Source organism: Pongo abelii, chromosome 3, assembly GCF_028885655.2.
Source record: "Pongo abelii isolate AG06213 chromosome 3, NHGRI_mPonAbe1-v2.0_pri, whole genome shotgun sequence".
NCBI lineage: Eukaryota > Metazoa > Chordata > Mammalia > Primates > Hominidae > Pongo > Pongo abelii.
In genome coordinates this window covers 14,011,848-14,025,315 of record NC_071988.2, presented here as the reverse complement: position 1 = coordinate 14,025,315, position 13,468 = coordinate 14,011,848, and the positions used below count along the sequence as shown (strand labels likewise).

Here is a 13,468-nt window from a genome sequence, read left to right as displayed (position 1 = left end):
CAATAGTGACAGTCTCCAGCAGTCAATTCAACTTAATTTGGGGAATATGGTCTATTCAGAAGGAGACTGCTTGTAGTTATATTTATATGGTTTTTTTATTGTTTAAATTAAAAATATCTCTACAGCCTCATGAGATATACAGGTATTTATTGTATTACATCTCTTTTTAAAAAAATATATATCTGAGTTAACAGACGCTTAGAGTTAAGGATTTGCCGGAGACACTTCATAGTTTTACTGAATTTGATCAACTTCCTGGCTTTTATCCCATTTTCTCTTTATTTCTTACTTAAAGGAATATTTAAAAGATTAACCATAGCTGCTGATTAACTATTAAGGTAGAATCATAAAATCTTTACAGATATGTTTACAGATATATTTGCCATATCGGCCCAACAATTGTAATAGTATGTTTTATTAAAGAAACTCAAGGCTAGCATCACTGTCAGCTTTCTGTCAGTTCTGCATTTTCTAAGGAATGTTCTTTAATTGCAACAGTCATGCATTTATTTTAATGTGTATCTGTGTACATCAAAAGTCATCTTGGGTACTCCAAGGAGCAACAGCATCACACTTTAGGAAACAATGCCTCAGAGAGTTACTTTACCTTTTTTGGGAGTTATTTTACCTAAACTTTGTCCCAAGATGGTTTCTAACAAATAGTTCTAGTTTGGCTTTCTGTAACAACACAAAATGGGCCATCTTTGTTGGCTACTTATAATATACTTCAAATAGTTTAAAATGTCAGCTATGTTTTCTCTTAAGTTTATATTCTCCAACATAGACATATCCAACTTCATGTATTTATAGGACATGATTTTTACTTTTTCAAATAAATTTTTGTCACTGTTCACCATCACCCACTACTTAGCTAACATTTACTTTCAGAAGCTGCTGCTCTAAATACTTTACATGAATGAATTCACTCACTTCGCAGAACAGTCCCCCTGAGTCAGGCAGTATGCTAATCTCTGTTTTAGACATAAACACACTGAGTCAAAGTGAAGTGAGGTAAGCTGCTCAAGGTTACACAGATAGAAAAAGCCAATCTGGGTTTAAACTCAGATAATCTGGCTCCAGAATCTACGTTACCAACCACTATGAGCTAGCTACTATTACACCACTACAAAAAAAAAAAAAAAAAAGAAAAAAGACTGATGCAAAATTTATTACTAAACACTGATTTTTAAAGTTAACAATATTAGCTCTGCCTGTCAGTTAAGTAATTCAACTTACTTAACCAAATGCCTACAAGTGAGTTAAATGCAATATACTTAAAAAAAAAACTTTCATAATTCAAAAAGTAGATCTATGTACTATGAGATACAATTTCTTTAATCAGTCAATAACATTTAATAAATACTTAGTACAGGAGTACTAATATCACTTAATTCTCACATTTCCCAGGGAGACAATATGCTAAGAATATAGCTGAATTGCACGTAGTTAAATAATAGCTCAAGAAAAATATCCCCTTACCTATTAGTACCTTTCTTTGCCTAGTTCTCTCTTCAATAACCCTGGTGTCTACTAAAATTATTTAAATCCCTAATATTCAAGACTTCTTTAACCCACAAATATTCCCAATTATGTTGTGACTTCTTTAACCCACAAATATTCCCAATTATTTTGCTTAACTCTCAACCAACGATCTGAAAAAAGTTAAAAAAAAATTCTCTTTGGATCAAATTGTTTCTTTTCCCGATGTAAACACATTTTCATGTCCTAGTTTCATTATCTTTTTCTCCCCACTAGTACCTTGCCAGAAAAAGTTCAGAATTTCCAGGCTGGCTTCCTGTACTGAGTACGCATTGTGGCCCCAAATGACAGACTACTAAGACTACTCACATAATACACAAAACCGTCTTGTCCACAAGATGCAATTTTTGCCTGAAATAAAATACTCTTCTTTCTACCGTGTGATGAAACACTTTTCAACCTAACATCTAGATTATTTATAAGGGCTTTTCCCAACTGACAAAATCATCCATTAGTTTAACAATGTTTAGTATAACTATTAATGTAAGTTGCAAATACACTGGCTACTAAGCTCTTTGCTTCCACATGACTCAGTATGGCCCCAGTAGTACCCTGGCAATTCTGACCGCAACCATCCTGTAGGATTCTCACTAATTAGATAACCCAGTGCTTAGACTAGGCTGGCACGTGCTAGACAACTCAACAGTGAAATGCTGAATGATTAAATCAATCACCTCATCTAATGCTCTGCTTCTTCAATTTTTCTCATTGAAAATCCTATTTACCCTGACCATCTCCTACGTGGCCTGGACTTTATTTCCATCCTTCTGTCTTAATGTTAGTTCACACAGTCTAGCTTTACATGTACCTTATTTTCAGTCTTTGTTCCTCAACTGCATTGCCATCTTATTTCAGCAAAGCTTTAGTTGAAATACAAGAGCCAAGCCACTCTAATGATACTGTTTTTTTAAAGTAAATATTAATACTATTTCTATTCTTTCCCCTTCCTATTTCCCTCTCCACACCCACCCTCTGACTTAAAAATACTCCTGTGAAGGATATTTTAATCTTCCATCTCTACTCCCACAACCACGGAAGTGCTAAGTACTGAGACTCTGAGTATGTTAATGTTTGTCTAACAGAAAGAAAACTAACTTTAACAAAAATTTATTTATTATTTTCCTTACTTTGGTGAACTTCACTATGTAAGCTTTCTAGTTTGAATAAGTTTAGTGTGATCACAATATTTATACAGTCACCAGTATATTCCTTATTTAACCACAAACACAAGTGCTATACTAAGTAACAAGTTCTACGCCTTTGCAAACATCTCATTTAAATCTCACAATAAACCTTGAGACTATATACTCATTACACAGATGGGGAAACTAAGGTAATAGTAATCCGTCTAAGGTCATACCTGAAACTGGAAAGGCAATATTCAAACCAGGACTGCCTCTAAGTCTGTGATCACTGAATTAAAGTCATACTGTTACAAATGGCTGCTTTACCAGCCAGAACACACTCAGATTCCTAATTCTGCCTTTTGCATAGGAATAGTTGTAACTTTATTTTTATACTCATAGAATGATTAAATTGTGTGTATGGAGAGGTTCAGAGAAACATGTATTAAATCATCTTTACATAAATCAACTGGAAACATAAAATGTTTTTATAAAACTTACCATTTAACATCAACAGATTGTCAGTTCCTGGATGTGGATAGCTCAATCGACCTTTAAAAAGACAGGAAAGGTGAGTTTGAAGATTATGGAGTTATTTGAAAAGCAAAAACAAAAAAACAAAAAACAACAACAACAAACAAAGGCGGCGTAAAGAGAAAATTATTGAGCACAGTACATTTCTTAAGAACTAAAAAGCTTATGTTCAACTAAAAGTATATTAACTAAAATTATCTTTGGAAGTTGAAAGTGAAACAAATAGTTAACCTTAGTTCGTAGATCATAAGAATACAATGTGATCTGGGAGCAATGCCAATAGAATAAAGCTTATTTATTTTTGGAATGTAAAAACAATGTATGTATCACATCCTAGTCTTGCAAATTTAATATGAAATGTGAATTTTTAGATTTTTTTCAAAGTTGTTTGTAATTTTATCTATAGATCTGTCAAAAATAAAAGAGAATTTTATATTCCTAAATCAAAAACAATTAAAATGTTAAAATAAAAAATAAGCAGAAAAATTCATCTCAACTTTCCAATGTGGCTTTATAAAGTCATATTTAAATAAATTAGTTTAATGAAAACATCTTATATTACAAATATTATTGAAAATTTAACTTCTTCAAAGTTTATAAATGATTAAAAATGTTAAAAAAATTAAAGCTGATGAGTATAGTAGCATAGTATTTCCTCTGAGTCATTCTTCATTCAAAAGTTTTTTATTTACTAAACGCAGAAGGGACAACAGTATTACAAATTGCTGTGGAGAAGAAAAAAGGTATGCATGAAACATTCTGTGGTTTATCCAGCATTTTTACATCATAACACTTGCTTGATAAATGCCAATAACAAGGATGACCATTATTTTTAGTCTATTATAAAATACAGGATTTTTCTCAAATGCCTGAATCTCTAATAGACTATTAGAATAGTACATTAAAACCCATTTAGAGGCTGGGCACGGTGGCTCATGCTTGTAGTCCCAGCTAGCTGAGAGGTAGAGAGGAAGATCACTTGAGCCCAGGAGTTTGAGCCTGTAGTGGGCTATGATTGTGCCAATGCACTCCAGCCTGAGCAACAGGGCAAGACCCTGTCTCTAACAAATGAAAAAAAAAATTTTTTTAACTGATTTGAAAAATGTCTAAAAATTAAATGTCTGGGATTACATTTTAGTAATTTTCAGCACAGTCCCTTTAAAAACAAAACAATATGCTAGCACACTAGCAAGGATGCTAGCACACTAGCAAGCATGAACTGCATCTACCTTTACCACCCCAGCAAGTCCTCTACAAATTAACTGCATCTACCTTTACCACCTCAGCAAGCCCTCTACACTCTACAGGCCCACATATAAGATGGAGATTGTCTGTTGGATTTTGTTTCAGTTATGAAATTAAAGAGTTTGATCATCTACTAATACAAGAGTAAGTGGCAAAAATAATCCAATTTTGACACTAAAATACATAAATATATATGGTAGATACAGAAACATGTTACCTGTACATACACATACACACTTCACCTGAGCGCTAAGTTAACTATGGGACATTTTGATTTCAGACTCAACACAGTTAGGTAAAATAAGTGTTATCAAAAGGATTATCTACCATCTCTTATTTACTCCTGCATTTTACGCAGCATGATATGAGTTAACTAAATGACCTCTTAAAGTTGTCATACTCTAAAACATACAAGTAAATTTCTTGTTGTGATACCTTGGTATGGAGTGAGAAATAGAAGCATACCTATGGGAGGTAAACAATAAAGAGCCAGGAAGCACAGCTTTCCTAAACTGTACTTCAGTAACACGGAACGTTACTTTGAAGTATTATAGCTTATTTTGGAAATATGCCTATTTCTAAACATCTTGCTGCAGATGGCCAAATTTGGAGAACAATTTAAGGCCATGAATAAATTACTGTTATTTCTGACTTAAGATTAAAAAAAAAAAAAAAAACTCCTACAAAGTGGCAACCTGTATCACTGTTCAGCATAGTAAGTTAATTAAGTCTACGATACTGACAGTGTGTAGGATGCAGAGGATGTAAACATGAGTGGGACACAGTCTTATGATGTGGTAGGGGAGATAGACACAAATATACAATTTCAATAAAATATGCTAGGTGCTAAAAGAGTTATGTATAGAATGTTATATAAAAAAACACAACAGAGTACATAGTAATCAGGCCCAGGGATTAAGGCAAGACTTCCTGGAAAAGTAAATTAAGCAAAGCCTTAACATGAAGCCTAGTTCCACCTTGAAAGATCCTCAACTTTCAATTGTCACATAATTACTCTTTAATAGGTTCCTGTTCATTTATTTACCCCAAGATACAAGTAATAAAATATTTTCACTGCTAATAGTTTTTTGATATTATGGCTCTGAATAGACTTTTAAAAGGCACACTCTTTGTGGAAAGTTTGAAAAACATAACTATTTGCAAAAGAACATATATTGTATACACATGTATACATATTCTAAAATACTACAGCTTGCTACCTAAGAAAATCTCTCAATATAAGTAATGACATACTCCAAAATGAAATAAGCAAATTTAGACTCATTTTTAAAGATGAGTCTTTTTCTCTACCACAGTGGAAACATTAATGCCTCTTCATAGGTTAACTTTTAAAGTTATGTTTTACTTAGGGTATTATTAAAAGTAGTTTCGCTAAGAACCTGCCAATTGATAGTAAGAACTAACAGCATTTGAGGCTATACTCTGAGCCAGGAGCTTTTCTACATTCTTTACAACCAATTACTTAATCCTAACAACAATCCTATGAGTTAGGTATTATTATCTTCCCATTTTAAGATGACAACACTATATCACAAAAAGTTAAATAGATAAGTTGCCCAAGGTTATACCACTGGCAGGTAGCACTGGTAGGTAGCACTGGCAGAACCTGAACCTAAGCAGTTTGGCTCCACACTCTTAATCACTATCTTAATAATTACTTTATATTGATAACATAAAGGTATATATGGTTGGTTGTAGGACAATTTTATCTCTTAAAAAATTCACAGAATATTCTATAGTGTATTTGATAATTTAAGATTTAATATAGAAAAATAGAAAAAAAAACACATTACTATAAAACTAATTTCTCCTTATTGTTTAAAAGACCTGTGGTGCAGTGACTGATAGATGTACACTAATACCTACCTGTTCCTGTCAATAATAGGGTCATCAAAGTTAGATAGATACAGAGCTTCCCAGAGTAAAAAACAAAAAACCAAAAAACTACATACATAGCCCAGCCTTCTTGTAGGTAAGTGTACCCCTGAATGTAAGATCTGGCCAATGGGATATAAAGTGAAAGTGCTATGTGCAATTTCTGGGAAGTATTGTATCCTTAAAAGGAAAGACCCTCCTTTTCTCTTTCTTGCTTGTTGAAATGCTGATGTGATAGCTAAAGTGAAGAAACCATATTAGACCATGAGGCAGAAACTGTGTTTTCAGGATAATAGAAGAATGAGATAAAAAGGAGCTTCAATCCATGAAAATCACCATACTATTCTAGTAGTGTTAATGTTTCTAGTAAGGGAAACAAACTTCTATCTTATTCAAGCCACTTAGGAGTTTTCTGTTGTCCCTAATGAACCTAAGCTTACAAACAAAGTCCTCTAGTAAAAAACCCGGGCAAATTAAATTTTAGGTAACCAGGCAATTGCTTATTATTGTGAAAATATGATAATTTCATAATGGTTTAATATATCAATAAATAAAAAGTATACACTAGCTCTTGACACTGCTCCTTTCACATTAAGATACTATGAAATTTAAAATAAGTAATTTAAAAAAATATATGCATTTTTAGGTGTCAGTGAATAATTAGAGGATCTATCGTATCTTAAAAATTGTCTTTTTCGTCTATTACGATTTTAAATAGTAATTTGTATATAACATATATAGTCAGCCCTCTGTGTCTGGGGCTTCTGCATTCATGGGATTCAACCAAGAAATTATATTTAAAATATAATTCCTGATCAAAAATACTCAGGAAAAAAAAATTCCAAAATGTTCTAGAAAGCAAAACCTGAATCTGATGTGCACCAGGTACGATATGACATTGAATCCACACAAATGTGATGTCCAGGCACTGTTTTAGGTATTATAAGTAATTTAGAGATGATTTAAAGTACACAATAAGATGTGCACAGGTTATATGCAAAAAGTACATCATTTTACATAAGGGACTTGAGCATTGCAGAGCTTGGTATCCCTGGGTGGTCCTGGAACCAGCCCCAATGGTTACCAAGTGACAACTGTATAAAAAACCCTTACTTCATGTTAGCCACTTTAAATGTATTATCTGAGCAACTAAAAATACTAAGAAATATGACAACTGTATAAAACTTATCACTTGTTTAGAGAAATTACCAGATTACATTTGGAACAAATATCCCTTTACCATTTTTGCTACACTGATCTCTTTGCTGTTCCTCAAACATGCCAGGTAATCCCTTTTCAGGATCTTCCTACTTCCTTTTTTTTCTGGTTGAAATACATTTGCCCAGATATGACCAAAGCTTGCACCCCTCACTTCATTCAAGTCTTTAAGAGATAATATGACAGACTATCCTGTCTAAAATAGCAGCTTCTTTCTCTATCCCCTTGATAGTATATTTTTTCTGCATAGTACTGATTATCATCTAACATTTTCTGTCTCTATACTTCTTTAAAACAGAAGATCCATGAAGGCAGTAACTTAGTCTCTCATACTCTCTAGCATATAAAACAAAGCCTAGCATATAATAGGCTCTCAAATATTTGTTGAATGGATAAATCAAGTATTTCATTCTACTATGTAAACTACGGACTGAATTAAAAACACAAATACCTTAATATGTGTTTGTATGTGTGGCATAGGGAGGATATTCTCTAAGAAAATGAAAAAAAAATCATAAAACAAGACTTTTTTTCAGCTTATTTCTAAATCTCTTACATATTGGAAGTTGTGGGGAGAGATATTGCAAAAGTCCTGCTTGTTGCTCTTTGCCAAGATAAATTTTTCCCTTCTCTAAACGATTTTTTTAATGAGTTAATAGAAGAAATGAACTCCAAAGCCCTAATATTCAGTTGATGATGCTAACTCACTCTTCAGTGATGAGAACATAGCTAAAGAACAATGCCATGTGCTCTGCCAATTGTTTTTAAAAGAAAAATAAACATTTAAATCACATTAGAATCATAAAGAGTTTAGGTTAGAATTAGCAACAGATCAAAAGGCAGACGGTATGGTGCGGTGGTTAAAAGCACAAACTCAAGAGCTACCAAGTTCCACCACTTACTAGCAGTTGAAATGCAGACAATTATTAAGAATAAGCCACAGTCATCCAACTGTAAAATAAGGGTAAATATCTACCTCTTAGTCATGCAAATTAAATGAGTTAATACATATACGTAGAGTCCTCAAGAACAATGCTTAGCTGTATCAACTGTTCAATAAATGATATGTATGGTATATTATATACTGTATGTGTTTATTAAACACACAATACACATATACCCTTAATAGAAGACGTCTAATACTTCTTAATTAAGTGCTTTAAATAAAGCATTGCCCCCACTCATTTGACAGACTCTTCCAATATTGTTTTCATAATCTACATTTTACCTTTACTTCCAAATCCAATTAGGAAAAAAAGGTTCATTTGAAGTCTGGTAAAATCCACTTAGAATGTGGTCATTACCAACCTTGAATAACTCCAATCTCTGCTCAGATCCAAGGGGCAGGACAGTCATTCCTGACCACACTCCCAAATTTCAATGCATGCCTCATAAAAGCCTAAGAATAAGATCATACAAACGCAGAAAAGACCCTTAGATCCAAAGTACCAGATCCAAAGAGAGCAACATCTACATCTAATAAAAGCCATCAATCTACTTTAGATTCAACTGAAATTAATCTAGTTAATGCATTCAAATCAAAATCCTATCATAAATTTTTTGACCTAATATTTTAAGACTTTTACCCAATTAATACTAGAAAATTTACCAAGAAACACCAAAGAACATAGAATACCAAAAAGGTTTGATTCAAGAAAAGGGTAATCCCAAAAGACAACAATAATAAAAGACAAAACTTAAGTCATTAATCATTTAGTAAGATAATGTATTATTATATACCTATTATAATAAAAGTGGTACTAATTAAGATATATTCAACTAATAGTAAAATCAAGTTGAGTTAATGGTTGCAAAACTTTTCACTGTTAAAAGGGTTTTAAACAAAAGCAATGCTGATAACCAGTAGGAATAGCAAATGGGCAACAAAATATTGCCAGTGGAACTGGTATAAAGCAAACCTAGGTTGGCAATATATGTTTACAGCCTCAGAAACAAGCATATGAAGTTTGTGCTATGAAAATAAACACAGAAAAAGCTAATTCAATTTTATTTAAAAATTTGAAATACCTAAATGTTCAACTATACAAGAATGGTTATACAAACTATTTCACATGTATAGATACAATATACAGTAATTCTTTAAAGTTCTAAATCAATATTTTGAAGAGTATGAATTATGAGAAAATGCTTAATCATTTAACCAGTAATTTACTGGGCTCCTCCTATTTGTGTGTCATCATGATAGATGCTGATTCAAGATAAAGCAAAAACACATGTGGCCATTGCTCCCATGACACAGTCTTATGTGAAAGATTATGTGAAAGATATATATTAAAAAAATAGTTCGGGCGTGGTGGCTCAGGCCTGTAATCCCAAGCATTTTGGGAGACCAAGGCGGGTGGGTCACGAGGTCAGAAGATCGAGACCATCCTGGCTAACATGGTGAAACCCCGTCTCTACTAAAAATACAAAAAATTAGCCGGGTGTGGCAGCACGTGCCTGTAGTCCCAGTCACTTGGGAGGCTGAGGCAGGACAATCGCTTGAACCCGGGAGGTGGAGGTTGCAGTGAGCCAAGATCGCGCCACTGCACTCCAGCCTGGGTGACAGAGCAAGACTCCATCTCAAAAAAAAAAAAAAAAAAAAAAAAAACAAACAAACAATTGAATCTAAAATAAGAAAAGAGTGCTCTGATTAAAAAGAAAGTTGATTCTCTACAAATCTTTAACACAAAAGTAATCTACCCTTGATAAGAGTCTTTATGATGAGGTAGAAGTTGACTACAGATTACAGACACTGCCAACTGAACACGAAGGACTGAATACACGTGTTCACCTCTGTTGCTTTCCGAAACCCCTAACGTGGTGGTTAAAAAGATTTGAAAGAGGTGTCTCAAAAAAAAAAAAAAAAAAAAAAAAGATTTTTAAAGAAGCATAACCCCATTAGGATAAAGACATTGGAACAGGATCATAAAACAACCAAGTCATCAAATTTCTGGGAACTGTAAATGTGAATGGTTGAATGGTAACTAACTTTGTAGACCAGAAATCACTGAAACACAAACCTAAGCCAGTGTATATATGGGGAACGCCATCAAGTAACACTCCATTTACTGCAGTACACACCTGGATAGGTTCAGAAATCAGAAGTTCTGGTTATAACTGTGTGTAAAAGTGGGGTACAACTAAAAACAGGAAGGTTTAAGATTGCTTGTTAGTTTTTAAAAGAACCCTCCTGGGTTTATCTAAGGCTAGCAGCTAGGCCTACAGCTCACAAGCAGAAGACTAGAAGACCCACATCCATGTTCATTTCCCAGAACAAAAGAAAAGACCTAGACACAGGCATGCTGAGGGTTTCACCTGATTGACTTACTACAATCATTACCAGTTGATAATTTCAACTATATACATTGAGCTTCCAATCCCCATTTTTTGTGTCTTACTTTTAAATATGAATAGACAGTAAAAGATGAAGCCCCCAACATGAGAAAAAAAGAGAACACAACCAAATAAAAAAGAACTTAGAAGAAGCACAGACAATATAAGGAACTGGGAAAATAATCTTCAAACACTGTAACAGCCTCCAGAGAAATAAGATCAAACAACAAGAACAAGATGTAATTGGAAAGTTCTGAGAATTTTTTAAAGGAGGTTTTAAAAATTCGCAAAAATTTTTAAAACAAAAAACTCAACGGAAGATTTGAAAAATAAACATAAGCTCTTGAAATGCAAAACAAGAGACAAAACAATGGAAAACAGAAAAGAAAAACAGATGATGACTATACAATGTTTAACATTTGAGGAACAGGAATTCCAAAAAGAGGTAATATTAAAAAATGGGAGGCAGGCACGGTGGCTCACACCTGTAATCTCAGCACTTTGGGAGGCCGAGGCGGGCAGATCACAAAGTCAGGAGTTTGAGACCAGCTTGGCCAACATAGTGAAACCCCGTCTATACTGAAAATACAAAAAATTAGCCAGGCGTGGTGGTGGACACCTGTAATCCCAGCTACTTGGGAGGCTGAGGCAGGAGAATCACTTGAACCCAAGAGGCAAAGGTTGCAGTGAGCCAAGAAAATGCCATTGCACTCCAGCCCGGACAACAGTGCGAGACTCCCATCTCAAAAAAAAAAAAAGGAAGAAATTATCAAAGAAATAATATCCCAAAATTCCAAGAACTGAAGATATAAACCTCTGAATTAAAAGGGTCCAATGAAGGTACAGCTTAATAAATTAAAAAATGAAGGTAGGAAGGAAGGTATGTATGCACATACACATTCCAAGATACACATTTCATTATTATGAAATTGCAGAACCACAGGCATGAAAAAAATCCTAAAAGCTAAAACAACAACAAAAAAAAGAAATCAAGGCAATCATACAAATGAACAGGATTCAGAATGATGCCACACTTAAAGCAATACTGGAGGTTAAAAGATCATACCTTCAATATTCTAAATTGCTAATATATAATTCCATAGTGGCCTATCATATTATATAGGTAGAAAAATTATGTTTTAATACATATAGGGTCTCAAAATGTATGTCCCATTAGCAGGAAGGTAACACAGGTCCAACAAATCAAAGAAAAACAAAGGTGTAAGTCATTAAAGAAAGGACATGGAGATTAGGACATGGATTCCACAGAAAAAAGGAATTCCTAGGATTATGGAAGTCCCAAAATGACTGCTATATAGGACTGCAATAATGAAAACAAACAATCTGGATGATAATTTGATGTGTTTGTATGTACTGAAAGAAGCTTTACAGTCTATGGACAAATTCTGGGATGAATTAATGATAAATACTTAGAAAACTAAGCAAATAAACTAAAAAAGATAATGATTAATTTGAAGAAAAAGAAAGCCTTGTGACAAAGAAAATGTTACATTATAGTACAAAACATACAAGGTTCATCTATGAATATTATTTGCCTTATTTCAGTAATACAATCCCTGACTTAAACAAAAGTGCTCTTATTTTGGAGGACAGAGTAGGGGAAATATTGAAGGATATTAAGTCATATTAGAATATCAACATATAATACCTAAAATGTAGGAAATATAGAAGCACAAGCATATTATTTACAAATAATTACATAATCAGTTCCAAAAAAAAAGGCTCATAGTGGCTACCAGTAAGGAGCAGGGATCTGAAGTGGACAGACAAGGAAGAGGAAGGAGACTTCTATTTTTTCATTATATAAGACTTATAGCACTACTTGACTTTCAAAATTATGTAAATATATTTTTAAACTAATTTTTTAAAAAAGTTAACCAGGTTGGATGGAAGGCAAAGATTTAATTACTGCAAATATTTTAAGTTTATAAATAGAGAATGAAAAGATTGGACAAATTATACACCAAAATATCAATTATGATTATTTTAGTTTGTGAGATAAGTGATGATTTTAAAACTTGTTTCTCCTAGTGTTTCCACATTTTCTTTAATAAATGAATACTATTTTTTTGTAACAGGAAAACAAATACTTTAAAAAGGATAAAATGCTATTATTTTGGAGAAAAAAATCTTCAGAACAGATTCTTCAATATATCTTCAAATACTATAAGTAGTTAAAATGCATAAGCCTAATTATTCCAATTACTTGCTTTTATCACTGCAAGTTATATATAGGAAACATTCTTTTTGTTGTTCTACTTTCCATTTAAAACAAGTGACATAAACATATGAAAGATGCTTTGTGGTGAATAACAGGATTGCAGTAAGCACATATATGTTCTGAATAAATAAATGTGATTTTAATAAAATTCATTGTAGTTTCTGTCTGATAGGTTTTAGTTTTTAAGAAAACAATTTCAGTCTGTCATAATTTAAATCATTTACCTAAATATTCAAAGATGCTTGGAAGAAATAAAACTCAAGTATGTTTTAATAACAGTTTGTAATAAAGACAACTATGTAAAAAGGAATAAAAACAAAACTTACCTCTATCC

At 32.9% G+C, this 13,468-nt stretch overlaps 1 protein-coding gene across 10 annotated transcripts in view; it reads right to left on the bottom strand.

The window, feature by feature from the left end:
- The window catches only part of CPEB2 (cytoplasmic polyadenylation element binding protein 2), a 71,462-nt gene that overhangs the window by 34,243 nt on the left and 23,751 nt on the right, over positions 1-13,468 (bottom strand). For all 10 annotated transcript variants that reach the window (XM_054553712.2, XM_054553713.2, XM_024246158.3 and 7 more), the window contains one exon: positions 3,165-3,215. In XM_054553712.2, coding sequence (XP_054409687.1) covers positions 3,165-3,215 — 51 coding nt within the window. The remainder of the gene's footprint in view (positions 1-3,164; positions 3,216-13,468) is intronic.